This window comes from Oncorhynchus clarkii, chromosome 12 (genome assembly GCF_045791955.1).
Source record: "Oncorhynchus clarkii lewisi isolate Uvic-CL-2024 chromosome 12, UVic_Ocla_1.0, whole genome shotgun sequence".
In the NCBI taxonomy this organism is placed as follows: Eukaryota; Metazoa; Chordata; class Actinopteri; order Salmoniformes; family Salmonidae; genus Oncorhynchus; species Oncorhynchus clarkii.
The window spans coordinates 19,230,073-19,254,986 of NC_092158.1; the positions used below are offsets into that span (position 1 = coordinate 19,230,073).

The window sequence follows — 24,914 nt, forward strand, 5'->3', positions numbered from 1 at the left end:
CTCTCTCTACTCCACTCGCTCGTTCTCTGCCTCTCTCGCTCTCTCTGCCTCTCTCGCTCTCTCTGCCTCTCTCGCTCTCTCTACTCCGCTCTCTCTGCCTGTCGCTCTCTCTGCCTGTCGCTCTCTCTGCCTGTCGCTCTCTCTGCCTGTCGCTCTCTCTGCCTGTCGCTCTCTCTGCCTCTCTCGCTCTCTCTACCTCTCAAGCTCTCTCTACCTCTCGCTCTCTCTGCCTCTCGCTCTCTCTGCCTCTCGCTCTCTCTGCCTCTCGCTCTCTCTGCCTCTCGCTCTCTCTGCCTCTCTCGCTCTGCCTCTCTCGCTCTCTCTGCCTCTCGTTCTTTCTCTCTGTGTCTCTGTCTCTCGTTCTTTCTCTCTGTGTCTCTGTCTCTCTGCCACAAACTTCTTCTCCCTAAGGGGTTATGTCAAGTAGCACACAGAGTAATTGCAAAGGGAAAAGGAATCTGAGGTTTCAGTGTGTTTTAAGGTTGAAGGGTCTCTTGTCAAGGTAAACAATCAGTGGCTTGTATGTACCCTAGCCTATATTTATTTCTACAACTCTGAATGTGTGTGTGTTTAACCCAGGAGTTGAAACCAATTTTTCCCCAATCATTTCAGACCACCATTTTTTTCATTCAGTTCCAGTGTTCCGACCAACAAAATTAATTTCTGAACCTGTTTGAACCCAATAAATGATACAGAAAGGAACTATATAAACCAGTTCCTTTTTAACCTGTGAAATCAAGTTTATTTGTTTTTACATTTAGCTCATTAAATGACTTCACCAACCAGTGTGGATAGAGCAGGCAAGCTAGTTGTTTACATGCGTGATGGACCGACAAGTGTAGCCTTTGGCGCAAGACGCGACTGACATTTTCTGTGTGGTGGGAGAGAGAGAGGGTTGAGGAGGAGGCTTGAAGCACTCGGCTTATTGTTATAACATGCATTATCTGAATTAGGTCCACAGAACAATACCTAGGAGGAGCAGCTTCTATGGAGGAACTTTTTCATGTATTTTGAGCTTGCTAGCTAACAAGCTTGTGTGTGCAGAGCAGCACCAGAATTAATAACATCATGCTTTTTTTGTAGTTAATACATCCAACTTGAAATGTGATAACTGGTCCTATAGTATCCTTGACTATAATTGAAAAAGGTCATCCATTCTTCTAATAAAAAATCTCTCTTCTGAGTAACGATTGTAACATCAGTACAGTAGCCTATGCTTCGGAGGGGCAAGGGGCAGGTAGCCTAAACATGCACACTGGTAAATATTTTCAGCTTGCAGGCAGACACTGGGATATGTTTCTGAGTGCCAGAGTGAGGGCTTTGCAGAGGTGCGTTGTTGTGTTTTTTTTTGTGGAACTAGAAAAAATGCCTGGAAGGTAAAGTTATTAACCCGGTTCCCATGCTTTTAAAATAACCATTCTGTTCCGAAATAGTATGGATCACTTTAGTTTGTTTCTGTTCCTTGGATGGAAAGAAAATCATCTTTTCAGTTCTGTTTCCTGAAACAGTTCCAACCCCTGGTTTAGCCTAACTTATATTTATGTCTACATCTATGAAACAGTGCGCGTGTGTTCACGCTGTACATTGGGTCTCAGGAGTCACATTGCCCCCCTGTGGGGGAGTGCTTTCAGCAGCCTCCAACCCAGCCATTTGACTCAGGTAATGATATATCCCTGACCAGCACACACAGCAGAGGATTGACAAAGGACTGGAGATAATGAAAAGCCCATTCAATAGGTTTCAGTTATGATGAAACCACTCTACATTTGTCAGTACAGGTCAACATGCCACCACAGTCAGAGGCTGGCACTAAGACAGCATTGAATTTTTTATTTTTGTAAAAATGTATTTCACCTTTATTTAACCAGGTAAGCTAGTTGAGAACAAGTTCTCATTTGCAACTGCGACCTGGCCAAGATAAAGCATAGCAGTGTGAACAGACAACAAACACAGAGTTACACATGGAATAAACAAAACATGCAGTCAATAATACAGTAGAAAAAAGAAAACGAAGTCTATATACAGTGAGTGTAAATTAGGTCAAATAAGGGAGTTAAGGCAATAAATAGGCCATTGTGGCGAAGTAATTACAATATGGCAATTAAACACTGGAATGGTAGATGTGCAGAAGATGGATGTGCAAGTAGAGATATTGTGGTGCAAAAGGAGCAAAATAAATAAATACAGTATGGGAATGAGGTAGATAGATGGGCTGTATACAGATCGGCTATGAACAGGTGCAGTGATCTGTGAGCTGCTCTGACAGCTGGTTCTTAAAGCTAGTGAGGGAGATGGGAATCTCCAGCTTCAGTGATTTTTGCAGTTCGTTCCAGTCAGTGGCAGCAGAGAACTGGAAGGAAAGGCGACCAAAGGAGGAATTGGCTTTGGGGGTGACCAGTGAGATATACCTGCTGGAGCGAGTGCTACGAGTGGGTGCTGCTATGGTGACCAGCGAGCTGAGATAGGGCGGGGCTTTACCTAGCAGAGACTTGTAGATAACCTGTAGCCAGTGGGTTTGGCGACGAGTATGAAGCGAAGGCCAGCCAACGAGAGCGTACAGGTTGCAGTGGTGAGTAGTGTATGGGGCGTTGATGGCAAAACGGATGGCACTGTGATAGACTACATCCAGTTTGCTGAGTAGAGTGTTGGAGGCTATTTTATAGATGACATCGCCGAAGTCAAGGATCAGTAGGATGGTCAGTTTTACGAGGGTATGTTTGGCAGCATGAGTGAAGGAAGCTTTGTTGCGAAATAGGAAGCTGATTCTAGATGTAATTTTTGATTGGAAATGCTTAATGTGAGTCTGGAGGGAGAGTTTACAGTCTTGCCAGACACCGAGGTATTTGTAGTTATCCACGTATTCTAAGTCAGAGCCGTCCAAAGTAGTGATGCTGGATGGGCGGGCAGGTACGGGCAATGATTGGTTGAATAGCATGCATTTAGTTTTATTTGCGTTTAAGAGCAGTTGGATGCCACGGAAGGAGAGTTGTATGGCATTGAAGCTCGTCTGGAGGTTAGTTAACACAGTGTCCAAAGAAGGGCCAGAAGTATACAGAATGGTGTCGTCTGCGTAGAGGTGGATCAGAGAATCACCAGCAGCAAGTGCGACATCATTGATGTATACAGAGAAGAGAGTCGGCCCGAGAATTGAACCCTGTGGCACCCCCATAGAGACTGCCAGAGGTCCGGACAACAGGCCCTCCGATTTGACACACTGAGCTCTATCAGAGAAGTAGTTGGTGAACCAGGCGAGGCAATCATTTGAGAAACCAAGGCTGTTGAGTCTGCCAATAAGAATGTGGTGATTGACAGAGTCGAAAGCCTTGGCCAGGTCGATGAATACAGCTGCACAGTAATGTCTCTTATCGTTGACGGTTATGATATCGTTAAGGACCTTGAGCGTGGCTGAGGTGCACCCATGACCAGCTCGGAAACCAGATTGCATAGCGGAGAAGATACGATGTGATTCAAAATGGTCAGTAATCTGTTTGTTAACTTGGCTTTGAAGACCTTAGAGATGTAGGATAGATATAGGTCTGTAGCAATTTGGGTCTAGAGTGTCTCCCCCTTTGAAGAGGGGGATGACCGCGGCAGCTTTCCAATCTTTGGAAATCTCAGGCGATACGAAGAGAGGTTGAACAGGCTACTAATAGGGGTTGCAACAATTTCGGCAGATAATTTTAGAAAGAGGGTCCAGATTGTCTAGCCCGGCTAATTTGTAGGGGTCCAGGTTTTGCAGCTATTTCAGAACATCAGCTATTTTATTTTATTTATTTTATTTCACCTTTATTTAACCAGGTAGGCTAGTTGAGAACAAGTTCTCATTTGCAACTGCGACCTGGCCAAGATAAAGCATAGCAGTGTGAACAGACAACACAGAGTTACACATGGAGTAAACAATTAACAAGTCAATAAGTAGAAAAAAAAGGGGGGAGTCTATATACATTGTGTGCAAAAGGCATGAGGAGGTAGGCGAATAATTACAATTTTGCAGATTAACACTGGAGTGATAAATGATCAGATGGTCATGTACAGGTAGAGATTGGTGTGCAAAAGAGCAGAAAAGTAAATAAATAAAAACAGTATGGGGATGAGGTAGGTGAAAATGGGTGGGCTATTTACCAATAGACTATGTGCAGCTGCAGCGATCGGTTAGCTGCTCAGATAGCTGATGTTTGAAGTTGGTGAGGGAGATAAAAGTCTCCAACTTCAGCGATTTTTGCAATTCGTTCCAGTCACAGGCAGCAGAGTACTGGAACGAAAGGCGGCCAAATGAGGTGTTGGCTTTAGGGATGATCAGTGAGATACACCTGCTGGAGCGCGTGCTACAGATGGGTGTTGCCATCGTGACCAGTGAACTGAGATAAGGCGGAGCTTTACCTAGCATGGACTTGTAGATGACCTGGAGCCAGTGGGTCTGGCGACGAATATGTAGCGAGGGCCAGCCGACTAGAGCATACAAGTCGCAGTGGTGGGTGGTATAAGGTGCTTTAGTGACAAAACGGATGGCACTGTGATAGACTGCATCCAGTTTGCTGAGTAGAGTGTTGGAAGCCATTTTGTAAATGACATCACCGAAGTCGAGGATCGGTAGGATAGTCAGTTTTACTAGGGTAAGCTTGGCGGCGTGAGTGAAGGAGGCTTTGTTGCGAAATAGAAAGCCGACTCTTGATTTGATTTTCGATTGGAGATGTTTGATATGAGTCTGGAAGGAGAGTTTGCAGTCTAGCCAGACACCTAGGTACTTATAGATGTCCACATATTCAAGGTCGGAACCATCCAGGGTGGTGATGCTAGTCGGGCATGCGGGTGCAGGCAGCGATCGGTTGAAAAGCATGCATTTGGTTTTACTAGCGTTTAAGAGCAGTTGGAGGCCACGGAAGGAGTGTTGTATGGCATTGAAGCTCGTTTGGAGGTTAGATAGCACAGTGTCCAATGACGGGCCGAAAGTATATAGAATGGTGTCGTCTGCGTAGAGGTGGATCAGGGAATCGCCCGCAGCAAGAGCAACATCATTGATATATACAGAGAAAAGAGTCGGCCCGAGAATTGAACCCTGTGGCACCCCCATAGAGACTGCCAGAGGACCGGACAGCATGCCCTCCGATTTGACACACTGAACTCTGTCTGCAAAGTAATTGGTGAACCATCTGCTATCTGGATTTGGATAAAGGAGAACCTGGAGAGGCTTGGGCGAGGAGCTACGGGGGGGGGGCGGAGCTGTTGTCCGAGGATGGAGTAGCCAGGCATGGCCAGCCGTTGAGAAATGCTTATCTGCTATCTGGATATGGGTGAAGGAGAAATGGTGGGGGCTTGGGCGGGTTGCTGTGGAGGGTGCCAGGCAGTTGACCAGGGTAGGGGTAGCCAGGTGGAAAGCATGGCTAGCCGTAGAGAAATGCTTATTGAAATTCTCAATTATAGTGAATTTGTCGGTTGTAACAGTGTTTCCTAGCCTCAGAGCAGTGGGTAGCTGGGATGAGGTGCTCTTATTCTCCATGGACTTTACAGTGTCCCAGAACTTTTTTGAGTTTGTACTGCAGGATGCAAATTTCTGTTTGAAAAAGATAGCTTTAGCTTTCCTAATTGCCTGTGTATATTGGTTCCTAACTTCCCTGAAAAGTTTCATATCACGGGGGCTATTCGATGCTAATGCAGAATGCCACAGGATGTTGTTGTGCTGGCCAAGGGCAGACAGGTCTGGAGTGAACCGAGGGCTATATTTATTCCTGGTTCTACATTTTTTGAATGGGGCATGCCTATTTAAGATGGTGAGGAAGTCTCTTTTAAAGAATAACCAGGCATCCTCTACTGTCGGGTTGAGGTCAATGTCATTCCAGGATACCCCGGCCAGGTCGCAGACGTGTTTTAGGGAGCGTTTGACAGTGATGAGGGGTGGTCGTTTGCTCGCAGACCCATTACGGATGCAGGCGAGGAGGCAGTGATCGCTGAGATCTTGATTGAAAACAGCAGAGGTGTATTTGGAGGGTGAGTTAGTTAGGATGATATCTATGAGGGTTCCCGTGTTTATGGATATGGGGTTATATCTGGTAGGTTCATTGATAAGTTGTGTGAGATTGAGGGCACCAATAGGATGGCCGGGTGTTAAGCATGTCCCAGTTTAGGTCACGAGCTCAGAAGATAGATGGGGGGGCAATCAAATCACATATGGTGTCGAGGGCACAGCTGGGGGCACAGGGTGGTCTATAGCGAGCAGCAACGGTGAGAGACTTGTTTCTGGAAAGGTTCATTTTTAGAAGTAGAAGCTCAAATTGTGTGGGTACAGACCTGGATAGTAGACAGAACTCTGCAGGCTATCTTTGCAGTAAATTGCAACACCGCCCCCTTTGGCAATTCTATCTTGTTGGAAAATTTTATAGTTAGGAATGGAAATTTCACAGTTTTCTTCCTAAGCCAGGATTCAGACACGGCTAGGACATCCGGATTGGTGGAGTGTGCTAGGGCAGGGAATAAAACAAACGTAGGGAGGAGGCTTCTAATGTTAACATGCATGAAACCAAGGCTTTTATGGTTGCAGAAGTCAACTAATGAGAGAGCCTGGGGGATGGGAGTGGAGGTAGACACTGCAGGGCCTGGATTAACCTCTACATCACCAGAGGAACAGAGGAGGAGTAGGATAAGGGTACGGCTAAAGGCTAACAGAACTGGACGCCTAGTACGTTCAGAACAGAGAGTAAAAGGAGCAGATTTCTGAGCACGGTAGAATATATTCATGGCATAATGTACAGACAAAGGTATAGTAGGATGTGAATACAGTGGGGGTAAACCTGTGTATATAGTGATAATGAAAGAGATATTGTCTCTAGAAATAGCATTTAAACCAGGTGATGTCACTGCGTGTGTGGGAGGTGGAACTAAATTGTTAGCCGAGGCGTGTTGAGCAGTGCTAGAGGCTCTACAGTGAAATAAAACAATAGTTACAAACCAGAACAGCAATCGACACGGCATGGTGACGTTAGGGAAAGGCATGCGTAGCCAGGTGATCATACAAGTCCAGTGCGTGGCTTCAGGCAGCTAGCGGCATGGGGCTATCAGGCTAACAGAAAGGCTTTAGAGGGATGACGTGACGGAGGAAAGTCTGTTGTGGCCCCCTCGTGCAGTTACATCAATGAGCTGTATTCCGCCATAAGCGAACAAGAAAACGCTCACCCAGAGGCGACGCTCCTAGTAGCCGGGGACTTTAATACAGGGAAACTTAAATCGGTCTTACCAAATTTCTATCAGCATGTTAAATGTGCAACCAGAAGGAAAAAAAACTCTGGACCACCTTTACTCCACACACAGAGACGCATACAAAGCTCTCCCTCGCCCTCCATTTGGCAAATCTGACCATAATTATATCCTCCTGATTCCTGCTTACAAGCAAAAATTAAAGCAAGAAGCACAAGTGACTAGATCAATAAAAAAGTGGTCAGGTGAGGCAGATACTACGCTACTGAATGGCTGCTGCGATGGCACACAACTGTGGTATTTCACCTAATAGATATGGGAGTTTATCAAATTGGCTTTGTTTTCAAATTCTTTGCGGTTCTGTGTAATCTGAGGGAAATATTGTATGTCACTCTTATAAGGACATACATTTGGCAGGAGGTTAGGAAGTGCAGCTCGGTTTCCACCATTTTGTGGGCAGTGGGGCCCATAATCTGTCTTCCTTTAAGAGCCAGGTCTGCCTATGACGGCCTCTGAATAGCGAGTCCATGCTCTCTGAGTCTTTTTGTTCATTTCTTTCCAATGTGTCAAGTAATTATATTTTTTTAATGATTTTGTTGTTGTTGTGTTGTTGTTCTGGGGGTCTGTTTGTGTTTGTCAACAGAGTCCCAGTACCAGCTGGCTGAGGGGACTCTTCTCCAGGTTCGTCTCTCTGTATGTGAGGGCTTTGTTATGTTTGAGGTTTGAGATTCGCTTCCTTTTAGGTGGTTGTGGAATTTAATAGCACTTTTCTGGATTTTTTATAATTAACAGTAATCATACTAATTCTGCTCTGTATTCATCATTTTTTGTTTTAAGTTGTACATGGAGGATGTTTTAGCAGTCTCAATTTAGTGTTTGTCCCACTTTGTGAGTTCTTGGTTATTGAGTGGTCCCCAGACCTCACAACCATAAAGGGCAATGGGTTCTATAACTGATTCAAGCAATTTTTGCCAGATCTTAATTGTGAGGTCAAATGTTATGTTCCTTTGATGGCAAAGAAGGCCCTTCTTGCCTTCTCTCAGATCGTTCACAGCTTTGTGGAAGTTGGCTGTGGTGCTGTTGATTAGGTTGAGGTAGGTATCATTTTTTGTGTGCTCTAGGGCAACCGTTTCTAGGTGGAATTTGAATTTGTGGTCCTGGCAACTGGACTTTTTTTGGAAAGTCTGATAGGGAGAGTGGAGTGGGTGCAAGAGGGAGAAACCAAAGTGCAGGTGTGCTTGTGTAAAATGAACATTCTCCTTATCAGGGATAGGCTCATTGATTACTGTGGCAACTGCCTTTTGATTGTTCCCCTGTGCTGAAAGAGCCTGTCTCTGAGATATCCAGCCAACACTCTTCAGTCTTTCTTTGGCAGGGCATAATATACCTCTTCTGTTGCCATGAGAACAGGCAGATTCTTCCCGGGAAACCTTCTTTCCTTGTCCCCTCCTGTCCTCTACTCATAACATTCCTTCCTTCCTGTCCTCCACTCATAACTTTCCTTCCTTCCTGTCCTCCACTCATAACATTCCTTCCTTCCTGTCCTCCACTCATAACATTCCTTCCTTCCTGTCCTCCACTCTTAACATTTGGGCCAGATGGCAGGCAGAACTGATAAGGAGTTGTCCACCATGACACACAGGCACATATTCGCACTATGCAGGCATGCAAGCACGAGCAAGCGCATGAGAAACACACACACACACACACACACACACACACACACACACACACACACAAATACAAACAAACAAACAAACAAACAAACAAACAAACAAACAAAACGGTCGGGGAGAGTGAGGCTGCTGTTATTCCCCTCTGCAATGGCACAGGGAGTGATTTGTCTTACCGGATATCTGTTGGCTTTAGTGGCTATTATCTTCCAGCTATAATTGCCTAGTTTTCCTCATGGCTGCTCTGCTGTCTGGAAGAAGATGGTGCAGTAGGCCAGGCAGAGTACAGCACGGAGCAGGAGACTGGGAGAACAGCAGGAGTCGGATAGGCCTAATGAGCTGGGTTAAAGGGATACTTCGGGATTTTGGCAATGAACTCTTTTATCTTCTTCCCCAGAGTCAGATGAACTTTTGGATACCATTTTTATGTCTGTGTCCAGTATGAAGGAAGTTGAGAGGTAGTTCGGCGAGCCAATGCTAATTAGCGTTAGCGCAATGACTGGAAGTCTATGGGTATCTACTAGCATTGGGAAGTTGATGAAGGGCCTCATTGCCAAAATCCCGAAGTATCCCTTTAAAGGCTGCTCCGCTCCGGATCCTGGGGAAAAATTGTGGAGAGGGGGATTTATCCAATTGTTTTGTTTGGGATTTTATTTTTGTGACGACGTGTTTCATTGGGAAATGAACGATTCAATTCCACCCACCATTTAAGTCTTTTGAAAATGCTGCCTGGAGAGAGAGAGACAGCCCAAATAATCCATAATGGTTATAGACACCATATTGTAACCTATTTTGTGATTTCTCTGTCTTGTTACTTTTATGTGATTTATCCCTTTCAGAATGAATAACCAGTTTTTGAATAAATCAGATTACACTAAGATTGAACAGTGTAGTCTACATTATCACTGTGACATCCCCCCCTCCTCTCAAACTCCCTTTATTTGTGGTCTAAAGATTCTCTCCCAAGTCAGAGGCAGATGAGAAATGACAATATTTACTCCACTTTGCCCCCCCCCCCCCCCCCCCCCCCTCTCTGCTCTACTATGTTGTTATGGATGTAGCACGCTATCATGCTTTTTAAACCGTCTAAAGCTGTGCTGATCATTCGGGCTGGGAATTGCCAGGGACCTCACAATACGATATTATCCCAGTACTTATGTGCCAATACAATATGTATTGCGATTCTCACCATTCAATATGTATCGCTATTCGATATTGCCATTTGGTGAATACAGTAGGCCTACGCACTTCCATGCAAATATCAACTGTATGTTCACCTGCTATATTCTACTGTAGACCGAGGTTCCTTTCAGATGCAAAAACTAGAAATTATAATAGCCTTTCTAGTATGCACAATTTAAAGAAGAGATGTGCGCGGTTGTTGTATGTCTACTATTCTGCAATGGTTGTGATTATATGTATTATGTTTATAAATGTACATATTGCCTACTCAAGAAATGTGACATTACAGTATTCCGACGTAGCCTACAAACGTCAATGGAACAGGTGATCCGTCTGATCCTACCGTTAAACTGCTCTTCAGATCAGATCGCAAAATCCAATGGAATGAGAGATGGGACGAATGGTAGCCTATCCTAACTTGTTGTAGGCCTATAGATTATTTCACAAGTATGAAACCTTCACAGTCAGAAAAAGCGTAGAATTGATTCTGCAACGATCATGGAAATGAATAAATAGGAAATGGGTGGATATTTCAAATGACTTTAAAATGCATTGGTTTTGGCTCTTCTCACTAACGGAAAATGATTGCATCTTATTATATTTAGCTATCTATTTTTTTGTTATGAGTGAGGGTCATCAAATATTTGTAATCTGCACAAGGCTACTAGTCTACTTTTGCCTCCCTGCAATGCAATCCTTCAACCACTAGAAGCTGTGTGTACACATGGTCTACAGTTTGAGGGAGGATAAGCACTTTCTCAAATCAAGTTCAGTGTTTATAAATGCCAACTTCTACATGGAGGCCCCTAGTGAAGGACATTGGAACGGTTCCCCTTTTGTGTTTAGAGGTCAATCTGAAAGCTGAGATATTGTAAAGACCGGCCCCTACTGATACACACCAGTCATTGTCACAATACCACGCACGCGCACACACACACACACACACACACACACACACACACACACACACACACACACACAACAGACTCATGGTTCTGTCAGTGGCAGCAGCATAATCAGTGGAGCTGTCTGTTTCAGTAAGGTCACTTAGTTATTACCATGTAGTGCTGTCATTGGACACATGCCCTCCCAGGCTGTGGAGAGAGAAGAACTGAGTCACCTTGCTGTGCTGCACTCAGAGGGACATCCATGGCACTGAGCCACTGCCACCCTGCTCTGTGGTGGGAGATTTGCATGCAGGCCGACAGAGGTGGATGAGAGCATTGTTCTGAGCTTTTACCCTGTCCTTCTCTCTGTCTCCCTGTAGTCCGCAGTATTGTAGGGAATATGCACACACACACGTACACACACACACGGTCAATTGCACAAACTCCATAGTCTATGGTCACTTTTTGTTGTAAAGTTTCCCATCCCATTCGTTAGACAGCGTTGGGATAGTTTGCCAGAAATTCTTGACGCACCCACATCTCCTACTGGTTTTGTTACGTGTAGTGATTGTGATTGTGATGGCATCATGCAGAGCGTGCCAGAGCCAGTGTCTAAAGCCAGACTGTAGTTAATGGTCTCTGAAGTCTTGCCATCTGCTGTGTTTGGTCATTTCCTCTCTGTCCTGTCAATAATGTAATATCTGTTAGAATGATCTCCTCTGAGTCTGAGTGCAGTCAGACAGCAGAGGCAAAGGCAGGAAACCACTGCTCTGCCCTGGCAAAGATGGATGGGAGCACCGCATGCCTCCGATGAGATTTACTTCCGTTCCACCAACACACACACACACACACACACTACTCCCCCACAGAGGACTTTGAGATAGAAGCACAATGTAATTTATGGCATCCATTAACTGCCCTCTGGGGTCTGGCCATTCCAGTCAGTCTATCTCTCGGTCCCAGTCAGCTGCCAATCAAATGTCAGGGAGGGTTACTGAGGGTAGGGGCATCATCACTTACAACACAGGGTGAAGAAGGGTGGTGTGTGTGTGTCTCACCTTGCTTTATCTCAGGGGAGGAGGGGAGTTGTTTGGTCTTGCTGCCCATGTGTCTCTGAGTTAATGCATTATTATGTCCACAGACCTAAAAGCCTGCCTCCACCTGTCCCTCTCTCTGAATGGGAGTCTATCCCAGCCATAGACTCATTTTACCCCAGGAGACCCCCCCCCTCCCCATGGATGCATTCTGTGTGTTCAGCTCTTAACACCAGGCAGGCTCCTTCCCTGTCTCCACACCCCCTGCTGTTGGAATGGAAACAAAGGACTCCTCCTATTAAGACACTGTGTCTGTCTGTGCACCGCCTTTTTGTGCTCGCTCTCGCACATTCTCGCTCCTGTTCTTTCAATTCAAAGGGCTTTATTGGCATGGGAAACATGTTTACATTACCAAAGCAAGTGAAATAGATAATAAACAATCCAAAATTAACAGTAAACATTACTCTCACAAAAGTTTACAAGCAATATACATTTAAAATGGAATTATGGCTATGTACAGTTATAACGATGTGCAAATAGTTACAGTACAAAAGGGATAATAAATAAACATTAATACAGGTTGTATTTACAATGGTGTTTGTTCTTCACTGGTTGACCTTTTCTTTTGGTAACAGGTCACAAATCTTGCTGCCAAGACTTCACTGGTTGACCCAATAGATATGGGAGTTTATCAAAATTGGATTTGTGGGTCTGTGTAATGTGAGTGAAATATGCGTCTCTCATATGGTCATACATTTGGCAGGAGGTTAGGAAGTGCAGCTCAGTTTCCACGTCATTTTGTGGGTAGTGTGCACATAGCCTGTCTTTTCTTGAGAGCCACGTCTGCCTACGGCGGCCTTTCTCAATAGCAAGGCTATGAGTCTGTACATAGCAAAGCTTTCCTTAAGTTTGGGTCAGTCACAGTGGTCAGGTACTCTGTTTAGGACCAAATAGCATTCCAGTTTCCTCTGTTTTTTTGTGTAATTCTTTGTAATGTGTCAAGTAATTATCTTTCTGTTTTGTCATGATTTGGTTGGGTCTAATTGTGTTGCTGTCCTGGGGCTCTGTGGGGCCTGTGTTTGTGAACAGAGCCCCAGGACCAGCTTGCTTAGGGGACTCTCTTCTCCAGGTTCATCTCTGTAGGAGATGGCTTTGTTATGGATGGTTTGGTGACCCGCTTCCTGTTATATGGTTGTAGAATTTACCGTCTCTTCTAGAATTTGATAATTAGCAGGTATCAGCCTAATTCTGCTCTGCATGCATTGTTTGGTGTTTTATGTTGTACACAGAGGATTTTTTTTTGCAGAATTCTGCATGCAGAGTCTAAATGTCATGTTTGTCCCATTTTGTGAATTCTTGGTTGGTGAGCGGACCCCAGACCTCTCAACTAGGGTTGGAAGGGGTCGGAAACTTTCCGGGAGATTTTCCATGGGAAGTTAAGTCCTGGAATTTTAGGGAATTTTGCTTAAATTCATCAAAAAGTTAGCTTATAACAGTGAACCTTTTTTTGTGGGATACACAAGGTTTTGTCTAATATTTTAGTTAAACTTTCACCAATTCAATGGAATCGCAACCCTCTGCATGCACAGTGCATTCTTCCATCACATGCACAGTGCATTCTTCCATCACATGTACAGTGCATTCTTCCATCACATGTACAGTGCATTCTTCCATCACATGCACAGTACATTCTTCCATCACATGTACAGTGCATTCTTCCATCACATGCACAGTGCATTCTTCCATCACATGCACAGTGCATTCTTCCATCACATGCACAGTGCATTCTTCCATCACATGCACAGTGCATTCTTCCATCACATGCACAGTACATTCTTCCATCACATGTACAGTGCATTCTTCCATCACATGCACAGTGCATTCTTCCATCACATGCACAGTGCATTCTTCCATCACATGCACAGTGCATTCTTCCATCACATGCACAGTGCATTCTTCCATCACATGCACAGTGCATTCTTCCATCACATGCACAGTGCATTTTTCCATCACATGCACAGTGCACTCTTCCATCACATGCACAGTGCACTCTTCCATCACATGCACAGTGCACTCTTCCATCACATGCACAGTGCACTCTTCCATCACATGCACAGTGCACTCTTCCATCACATGCACAGTGCACTCTTCCATCACATGCACAGTGCACTCTTCCATCACATGCACAGTGCACTCTTCCAACACATGCACAGTGCACTCTTCCATCACATGCACAGTGCACTCTTCCATCACATGCGCAGTGCACTCTTCCATCACATGCGCAGTGCATTCTTCCATCACATGCGCAGTGCATTCTTCCATCACATGCGCAGTGCATTCTTCCATCACATGCGCAGTGCATTCTTCCATAACATGTGCAGTGCACTCTTCCATCACATGTGCAGTGCACTCTTCCATCACATCTACAGCTGATTCTCAAGATCTTGCGCACTAATGAGATGCTATTGAGCCGACACTACTACACTGTCTGAGCCAAGGACTACATGCTTTCTAGTAAGTTTTGATTGCAATAATGGGTGGGGTGAATATATTTTATATGATATACATGTTTTTTTTGTTAACTAGTAAATAGTAGCCTATAACAAAGTGTGTTTAAATCATTTCTAACTTGTTAACAATTTCTGCGAGTTAGTTTTAGCTACCATGTGGGTTTTAGCTTGCTTGAGCCCGTTAACTGAGTAGTGTTAATTCACCTGTTTCCATAAATGTTTCATTTTAAAACATGTATCTTACAAAGGAGTTGTTTAATCGAACTGCTTAACTATCTATCTGAACATGGAATTGTATTTGTTGTTTTTTTACTCATTATTTTCTCATCTTTACAGGAAAATACCACGGGCACTATCTGATGTGTGGAGACAATTCACTGCAGCTAATGTAGAAGAAAAAGATGTGTACATTTGCAAAACCTGTGCTAAATCATATGTGAAGAATGCAACAAAGATGCAGAATTATTGGCCAAGTGCATAAAGTTCCTTCAGCATTCACAACAAGCAACCTCTGATTAGTCCCTCTACTTCTATTCGAGGTGAAAATGATTAATCAGACACTTAATTGATTGCAACAGCTCATGGTCCTCCTGAAATCAGAAGTTTTTTTGACTTAATGAAGGAACGTAGTCAGAAATGCTGATGAATGTCTTGCTCGAGCTGTGTATGCAACTGCTTTACCTCTGATTCACACAGGCAATGTGTATTGGAAGAGATTTCTGAATGTTCTTCGCCCAGCATACACCCAGCAGAGTTCAAATGAAGGTCAAGCAAATCATAGAGAAAGCAGACTGTATTGCAATCATGTGGTGCAGAGATCAACAAGGCCTATGGTGTCATCACTACTGTGTCTTGCCACCTTGGCCTGGATGAGGGCAAGGTTCTTGGCAGTCTGGCGAAGTACTCTTCCAAGCAAGGGCTTTGGGATGGAGATGCAATATGGCAGTCGTGCCAACATATCTCATCAGCGACCTGGTGGAAGGGACTTTGTGGATCTGAGGCTCTTTCCCCTGTTGCCTCCATCATCCTCCAAATCCCACCAACATCAGCCGTGTCAGAGTGCAACTCGTCCTTGTTTGGGAACACGCACACCAACGCACACAACAGGCAGGTTAAAAAATTGGTGGCCATCTGGGCAAATTTGAGGCTTTTTGAGCCGGACAACGAGCCATCCTCAACAAGGTTGGAAAGTGACAGGCCTCAGAGTCGGATGTTCAAGAGGTGGACATTGATCCAGGGAGAAGACATGGAAGCCTGAGAGGAAGACAACCCAAGCTTTAGTTTGTAGTCTATAATTTTACAGATGTATGTTGAAAATGTTTTGGGAGATGTGATGGATCGTTGGGGATCATTCAATATGCCCTTTTGTTGTTTAGTGAAATTATCCCATGTGAAGAGTTTTTAATTATAGTTACATTCGTAACTAAATTGTTTGGGTTTTTTTTCTATTGGAAGGATTTAGTCATTTGCAATTATGTCTACTTATGATAAGGTCAAATGTTTGTTTCTGTCTCCATATGATATGGTAAATATATCCAATGCAAAAAACATCTACATTTAAATGGTATGGATATTTGCGTATATTTCCGGTAATTCCCATATTTTCCTGTTAATTCCCACGGAAAGTTTCCTCTAATGAATATTCCCCAAAATGTGCAACCCCACTCACAACCATAAAGGGCAATGGGTTTTCTAACTGATTCAACTATTTTTTACCAGATCCTAATTGGGATGTCTAATTTTATGTTCCTTTTGATGGCATTGAAGGCCCTTCTTGCCTTGTCTTTCAGGTCGTTCACAGCTTTGTAGAAGTTACCTGTGGCGCTGATGGTTAGGCAGAGATATGTGTTGTTTTTTGTGTGCTCTAGGGCAACGGTGTCTAAATGGAATTTGTGTTTGTGGTCCTGGCAACTGGACCTTTTTTGGAACACCATTATTTTTGTCCCACTTGAGATTTACTGACAGAATCTGTGCAGAAGATCTTGGTGCGGCTGTTGACCCTCCCAGGCTGGGGACAGAAGCACCAGATCATCAGCAAACAGTAGACAATTTGCTTCAGATTCTAGTGTGTGAGGCCGGGTGCTGCAGGTGGTTTTAGTGCCCACGCCAATTTGTTGATATATACAGTGAGAGAGTTCAATCTTGGTTTCATCAGACCATGAGAACTCTCATGGTCTGAGGGTCTTTAAGGGATGTTTGGCAACTCCAAGTGGGCTGTCATGCTTTTTACTGAGGAGTGGCTTTCATCTGGCCACTCTACCGTAAAGGCCTACTTGGTGGAGTGCTGCAGAGATGATTGTCCTTCTGGAAGGTTCTCTCTTCTCCACAGAGGAGCTCTGTCATTGGGTTCTTGTTCACCTCCCTAACTAAGGCTCTTCTCCCCCGATTGCTCAGTTTGGCCGGGTGGCAACAGTTTGCTGTAGATGCATTTCCCACGGTAGTTATTTGGGTCAAATTTGTCTCCACTTTTGTATATTGGAGTGATCAGTCCTTGGTTCCAAAGATTCCAAAGCCAAGGATGATGTTAAAGAGTTTAAGTATAGCACATTGGAATTTGGGGTCTGTATATGTTATTATTTTATTTAGGATACAATCAACATGACAGGCCTTTTTGGGTTGGAGGTTTTGTATTATGTTCTGTAGTTCATTCAATGTAATTGGAGAATCCAGTGGGTTCTGTTGTCTTTTAATAGCTGATTCTAAGATTTGTAATTGATCATGTATATGATGTTGCTGTTTGTTCTTCGTTATAGAGCCAAAAAGATGGTTTATCTCCATTTTGGATAGATAACTCTTTGTTGTGTGATCCAGTTCTCCCAGAAGTGGTCAGATTCTATGGATTCTTAAATTACACTGAGCTGATTTCTGACGTGCTGTTCCTTTTTCTTATTCTCCCCCCAGTCTTGTTGGATCAAAGCCATACATGTTGTCTCAGAACACCTAATCGTCTCTTTTCCCCCTCCATATTATCCTTTCTTCCAGTTCCCCCACTCCTTCCTCAGTCTCCTCAGGTCTTGGCAATGTGGGGGATGAAAGGAACGGGTCGGAGAGGGGATGGACTGTGTTGTGACTGTAGCAGAGGGGTGAGGGCTGTGAGAGCAGGGGGATGGACTGTGTTGTGACTGTAGCAGAGGGGTTAGGGCTGTGAGAGCAGGGGGATGGACTGTGTTGTGACTGTAGCAGAGGGGTGAGGGCTGTGAGAGCAGGGGGATGGAGGAAAGAGGGGGATGGACTGTGTTGTGACTGTAGCAGAGGGGTGAGGGCTGTGAGAACAGGGGGATGGACTGTGTTGTGACTGTAGCAGAGGGGTGAGGGCTGTGAGAGCAGGGGGATGGAGGAAAGAGGGGGATGGACTGTGTTGTGACTGTAGCAGAGGGGTGAGGGCTGTGAGAGCAGGGGGATGGAGGAAAGAGGGGGTGGGCTGTGTTGTGACTGTAGCAGAGGGGTGAGGGCTGTGAGAGCAGGGGGATGGACTGTGTTGTGACTGTAGCAGAGGGGTTAGGGTTGTGAGAGCAGGGGGATGGAGGAAAGAGGGGGATGGACTGTGTTGTGACTGTAGCAGAGGGGTGAGGGCTGTGAGAGCAGGGGGATGGAGGAAAGAGGGGGATGGACTGTGTTGTGACTGTAGCAGAGGGGTGAGGGCTGTGAGAGCAGGGGGATGGACTGTGTTGTGACTGTAGCAGAGGGGTGAGGGCTGTGAGAGCAGGGGGATGGACTGTGTTGTGACTGTAGCAGAGGGGTGAGGGCTGTGAGAGCAGGGGGATGGAGGAAAGAGGGGGATGGACTGTGTTGTGACTAGCAGAGGGGTGAGGGCTGTGAGAGCAGGGGGATGGAGGAAAGAGGGGGATGGACTGTGTTGTGACTGTAGCAGAGGGGTGAGGGCTGTGAGAGCAGGGGGATGGAGGAAAGAGGGGGATGGACTGTGTTGTGACTGTAGCAAAGGGGTGAGGGCTGTGAGAGCAGGGGGATGGAGGAAAGAGGAGGATGGACTGTGTTGTGACTGTAGCAGAGGGGTGAGGGCTGTGAGAGCAGGGAGATGGAGGAAAGAGGGGGATGGACTGTGTTGTGACTGTAGCAGAGGGGTGAGGGCTGTGAGAGCAGGGGGATGGAGGAAAGAGGGGGATGGACTGTGTTGTGACTAGCGGAGGGGTGAGGGCTGTGAGAGCAGGGGGATGGAGGAAAGAGGGGGATGGACTGTGTTGTGACTGTAGCAGAGGGGTGAGGGCTGTGAGAGCAGGGGGATGGAGGAAAGAGGGGGATGGACTGTGTTGTGACTGTAGCAGAGGGGTGAGGGCTGTGAGAGCAGGGGGATGGAGGAAAGAGGGGGATGGACTGTGTTGTGACTGTAGCAGAGGGGTGAGGGCTGTGAGAGCAGGGGGATGGAGGAAAGAGGGGGATGGACTGTGTTGTGACTGTAGCAGAGGGGTGAGGGCTGTGAGAGCAGGGGGGTGGAGGAAAGAGGGGGATGGACTGTGTTGTGACTGTAGCAGAGGGGTGAGGGCTGTGAGAGCAGGGGGATGGAGGAAAGAGGGGGATGGACTGTGTTGTGACTGTAGCAGAGGGGTGAGGGCTGTGAGAACAGGGGGATGGACTGTGTTGTGACTGTAGCAGAGGGGTTAGGGCTGTGAGAGCAGGGGGGTGGACTGTGTTGTGACTGTAGCAGAGGGGTGAGGGCTGTGAGAGCAGGGGGATGGAGGAAAGAGGGGGATGGACTGTGTTGTGACTGTAGCAGAGGGGTGAGGGCTGTGAGAGCAGGGGGATGGAGGAAAGAGGGGGATGGACTGTGTTGTGACTGTAGCAGAGGGGTGAGACCTGTGAGAGCAGGGGGATGGAGGAAAGAGGGGGATGGGCTGTGTTGTGACTGTAGCAGAGGGGTGAGGGCTGTGAGAGCAGGGGGATGGAGGAAAGAGGGGGATGGACTGTGTTGTGACTGTAGCAGAGGGGTGAGGGCTGTGAGAGCACGGGGATGGAGGGATGATGTGGGTGGGATCACTCCTGTTTATGATATATATTTCCCTTCTGTTATCGCAACAACCACTCCTTCTGTGCTAACAGAAAAGCAGGAGAAAGAGGGAAGAGACCGAGACAGAGACGGGGTGGTTGGCTGTGTTTGAGAGGCGTTTTAACATGAGGATTGAAACAGGGATATGCTTCAATTTACCAGCTGTCTGATGGTGGTGATGCTACTGTGTCCACAGGCTACACAGCAACATCAACCAAAGGGGTGTGCACTGAGCTACAGTAGAGAGCAACATCAACCAAAGGGGTGTGCACTGAGCTACCCTACAGAGCAACATCAACCAAAGGGGTGTGCACTGAGCTACCCTACAGAGCAACATCAACCAAAGGGGTGTGCACTGAGCTACCCTACAGAGCAACATCAACCAAAGGGGTGTGCACTGAGCTACAGTAGAGAGCAACGTCAACCAAAGGGGTGTGCACTGAGCTACCCTACAGAGCAACATCAACCAAAGGGGTGTGCACTGAGCTACAGTAGAGAGCAACATCAACCAAAGGGGTGTGCACTGAGCTATGCTCGAGAGTGAATTGCCGGAAACAAGGAAAGCAGCCTCCGGTTGCAAGTTTTTCCGCTTGTTTATAGTTGGTTAAGTGCCAAATTGTTATTTTTCTTGTCCTGAGGTGGAATGTTTACAACAGTCACGATAACAGCTGAAAACTGCCTCGGAGGTAGAAGGGTCAGCATTTGACCATCTGGTATTCCAAGATGGGTGAGCAACCATTTGTTGTTGATGGAGATGCAAACTCCTCCCTTAGGGCTAGGCGGTATACCGTATTTTACTATACACTGGTATTGATGTGTTGACCGGTTTGGGTTTTTACATTACCTTTTATAACAGAGAGCGAGCACAGAAAACACAGACATGGAGAGCACAGAAAACACAGACAGGGAGAGCACAGAAAACACAGACAGGGAGAGCACAGAAAACACAGACAGAGAGAGCACAGAAAACACAGACAGAGAGAGCACAGAAAACACAGACAGAGAGAGCACAGAAAACACAGACAGCAAGAGCACAGAAAACAGAGAGAGAGAGAGGCAGAGACACACAGAGAGAGAGAGGCAGAGACACACAGAGAGAGAGAGGCAGAGACACACAGAGAGAGAGAGAGAGGCAGAGACACACAGAGAGAGAGAGGCAGAGACACACAGAGAGAGAGAGGCAGAGACACAGAGAGAGAGAGAGGCAGAGACACACAGAGAGAGAGGCAGAGACACAGAGCGAGAGAGGAAGAGACACAGAGCGAGAGAGGCAGAGACACAGAGAGAGAGAGAGAGGCAGAGACACACAGAGAGAGAGAGGCAGAGACACACAGAGAGAGAGAGACAGAGACACAGAGAGAGAGAGAGAGACAGAGACACAGAGAGAGAGAGAGAAGCAGAGACACAGAGAGAGAGGGGCAGAGACACAGAGAGAGAGAGAGGCAGATACACAGAGAGAGAGAGAGAGGCAGAGACACAGAGAGAGAGAGAGAGGCAGAGACACACAGAGAGAGAGAGAGGCAGAGACACACAGAGAGAGATAGAGAGAGGCAGAGACACACAGAGAGAGAGAGAGGCAGAGACACAGAGAGAGAGAGGCAGAGACAGAGACAGAGAGAGAGAGAGGCAGAGACACAGAGAGAGAGAGAGAGAGAGAGAGAGAGGCAGAGACACAGAGAGAGAGAGGCAGAGACACACAGAGAGAGAGAGAGAGAGGCAGAGACACACACAGAGAGAGAGAGAGAGGCAGAGACACAGAGAGAGAGAGAGGCAGAGACACAGAGAGAGAGAGAGGCATAGACACAGAGAGAGAGGCAGAGACACAGAGAGAGACAGAGAGAGGCAGAGACACACAGAGAGAGAGAGAGAGAGACACAGAGAGAGAGAGAGAGACACAGAGAGAGAGAGAGAGAGAGAGGCAGAGACACAGAGAGGCAGAGACAGAGAGAGAGAGAGAGGCAGAGACACAGAGAGAGAGAGAGAGGCAGAGACACAGAGAGAGAGAGAGGCAGAGCCACAGAGAGAGAGAGAGACACAGAGACAGAGAGAGAGAGAGACAGAGAGAGAGAGAGACACAGAGAGAGAGAGAGGCAGAGATACAGAGAGAGAGAGAGGCAGAGACACAGAGAGAGAGAGAGAGGCAGAGACACAGAGAGAGAGAGGCAGAGACACACAGAGAGAGAGAGAGAGAGAGAGGCAGAGACACACAGAGAGAGAGAGAGAGGCAGAGACACAGAGAGAGAGAGAGAGAGAGAGGCAGAGACACAGCGAGAGAGAGAGGCAGAGACACAGAGAGAGAGAGAGAGGCAGAGACACAGAGAGAGACAGAGAGAGGCAGAGACACAGAGAGAGAGAGAGACACAGAGAGAGAGAGAGAGAGAGACAGAGAGAGAGAGAGAGGCAGAGACACAGAGAGAGAGAGAGAGGCAGAGACACAGAGAGAGAGAGGCAGAGCCACAGAGAGAGAGAAAGACACAGCGAGAGAGAGAGAGACAGAGAGAGAGAGAGACACACAGAGAGAGAGAGAGGCAGAGATACAGAGAGAGAGAGGCAGAGACACAGAGAGAGAGAGAGAGGCAGAGACACAGAGAGAGAGAGAGAGAGAGGCAGAGACACACAGAGAGAGAGAGAGAGAGAGAGGCAGAGACACACACCGAGAGAGAGGCAGAGACACAGAGAGAGAGAGCGAGGCAGAGACAGAGAGAGCGAGGCAGAGACAGAGAGAGAGAGAGAGGCAGAGACAGAGAGAGAGAGAGAGGCAGAGACACAGAGAGAGAGAGGCAGAGACACAGAGGGAGAGAGAGAGAGAGAGGCAGAGAGAGAGAGAGAGGCAGAGACACAGAGGGAGAGAGAGAGAGAGAGAGGCAGACAGAGGCACACAGAGAGGCAGACAGAGACACACAGAGAGGCAGACACAGAGAGAGAGGCAGACAGAGCGAGAGAGGCAGACAGAGCGAGAGAGGCAGACAGAGCGAGAGAGGCAGACAGAGCGAGAGAGGCAGACAGAGCGAGAGAGGCAGACAGAGAGAGAGAGGCAGACAGAGAGAGAGAGGCAGACAGAGAGAGAGAGGCAGACAGAGACACACAGAGAGAGAGGCAGACAGAGACACAGAGAGAGAGAGAGAGGCAGACAGAGAGAGAGAGGCAGACAGAGAGAGGCAGACAGAGAGAGAGAGGCAGACAGAGACACAGAGAGAGAGAGAGAGGCAGACAGAGGGAGAGAGGCAGACAGACAGAGAGAGAGAGGCAGACAGACAGAGAGAGAGAGAGTCAGACAGAGAGAGAGAGAGAGAGAGAGAGAGGCAGACGGAGACAGAGAGAGAGAGAGAGACACCGAGAGAGACACAGAGAGAGAGAGAGGTAGACAGAGAGAGAGGCAGACAGAGACAGAGAGAGAGAGGCAGACAGAGAGAGAAAGGCAGACAGAGAGAGAGAGAGAGAGGCAGATGGAGACAAAGAGAGAGAGAGAGGGAGACAAAGAGAGAGAGAGAGGCAGACGGAGACAAAGAGAGAGAGAGAGGCAGACGGAGAGAGAGAGAGAGAGAGACACAGACAGATAAAGGCAGACAGAGACAGAGAGAGAGAGGCAGACAGAGAGAGAAAGGCAGACAGAGAGAGAGAGAGAGAGGCAGATGGAGACAAAGAGAGAGAGAGAGGGAGACAAAGAGAGAGAGAGAGGCAGACGGAGACAAAGAGAGAGAGAGAGGCAGACGGAGAGAGAGAGAGAGACACAGACAGATAAAGGCAGACAGAGACACAGACAGATAGAGGCAGACAGAGAGCGAGAGAGGGGCTCTCTGTGTTGATGTGTGTGTGGGTGCTCTGCTGTACCGTTTGTGGTGTGTGTGAGATTGAGTGAGTGAGTGTATGTGTGTTTTTCTCTGTGCCGTAGCTGCCTCTCTCTCGGCTTTGACTCTGGCTCTGTGCTGCTGCTGTGCGTTTCTCTCCCTGCCTGTCTCTGACACTATGATTTTCTGCAACCATTTAGGTGAATACAAGAAAGACGAACTCCTGGAGGCAGCTAGGTGAGTGCAAGCTTGAAATCTCCCCTCTCATCTTCCCTCAGTCTCTCGCTACCTCCTTTATTCTCTCTCCTTTCCCCCTCCGTCATTAGCAGACAGGTGTTGTGAAAGGGCTGTGCATGTGGTTTGGGAGTGCTGGTGCACGGTGCGGGTTGTTATGGTGAAGGGATGTGTGTATGACCAGACGGGATCATTAGAGGTTTAATAACAGAGGGCTGGAGAGATCCTCTGGCCCTCTGGCAGCATTGATTCAGAGGAGGGGTCATCATCTATATCCATGGCTGTTATGACTGATGAAACAACATTGCCGATAACGTGGTGGATATATTTTCCTGATGTGCCAGTGGGTTCCTAGTTTACACAGACATCCCGAAGAGGTTCGCCCTGGGAAGGAGGATTGATGCCCTGAGAGAGGAAGATGAGACATCCTCATCTATCTGCTGAGATATTCTCTGGTCTCCTGCTCCATATGCTCCTGTTCTGCTGCCTGCCATGCACACTGACTCCATCTGCCCTCTGGGAACTGCTGTCATGTCGACTACAAGCATGAGGGGATCTCTCTCTCTGTCTTTTCTTCCTACAAATGAAGGACACACATAGGCTTCCCCACAATGGCTGTTCCGGTTGCCCCACATAGACACAGTTTCCTCCCCAGAGTGGACTCCCCAGCATAACAAAAGGCTGTTACAGTTCAGAGGAGTGCTGTGAGCCACCCAGCATTTCCTGTGGAGCAAGGCATGTCTGTCACATTCAGCTCATTATACTGAAGTGGCTGCCTTTGTGTTGGTTCTGGCCTGGAGTTGGCCCCTCGGCACCAGGCCCTACTAGACTACATGAAATCAGTGTTTGATGACTCAATCAGAATGCGCTCTGGGGGAATAAATGGAGGCAGAGATGAGAACTATAAAGACTCTTGACTTCATTATCTGGGAGAGCTGTTGGCTGGTTGAAACCATGATCAGAGGGGTTACCATGGAGGAGAATATAATGTACCACGCGCTGTGTCCATAACAAGCCTATGTACTGTATGGATCTCCTTCCATCCTGGGCTTTCTGCGCTACTAATGAAGACAAGGCCTGGTATTGATTATTCTACAGTAAGAAATAAGGCTCTTCTGAGACGTCAGTTATCATAGAGGGAAGGAAACACACACACTCTCTCACACAGGCGCCTCTCCCTAGCAGCTAGATGTAAACATGTGGCCTCCACTCTGTGCTAAACCTGGGGATGCTATTGTGCATTTAAATGAAGGATCTCTTGTTTTTACTTGAGGCCAGTTGACCGTCGGAAGGAGAAGAGAAGTGGAGAAAGAGACATGCAGAAGAAAGCAAAGCCACTGGCTGTGAATGCATCTTCAGTGAAGGGACTTTGGCAAAGCTTGGTCCAGGGAAAATGAGAGAGGAGAAAGAGGGGGG

General features: G+C 46.9%; 1 protein-coding gene across 2 annotated transcripts in view; it reads left to right on the top strand.

Annotated features, from left to right (window-relative positions):
• The window catches only part of LOC139422845 (poly [ADP-ribose] polymerase tankyrase-1-like), a 157,138-nt gene that overhangs the window by 71,530 nt on the left and 60,694 nt on the right, over nt 1-24,914 (top strand). For both annotated transcript variants that reach the window (XM_071174258.1, XM_071174257.1), the window contains exon 4: nt 23,465-23,501. In XM_071174258.1, coding sequence (XP_071030359.1) covers nt 23,465-23,501 — 37 coding nt within the window. The remainder of the gene's footprint in view (nt 1-23,464; nt 23,502-24,914) is intronic.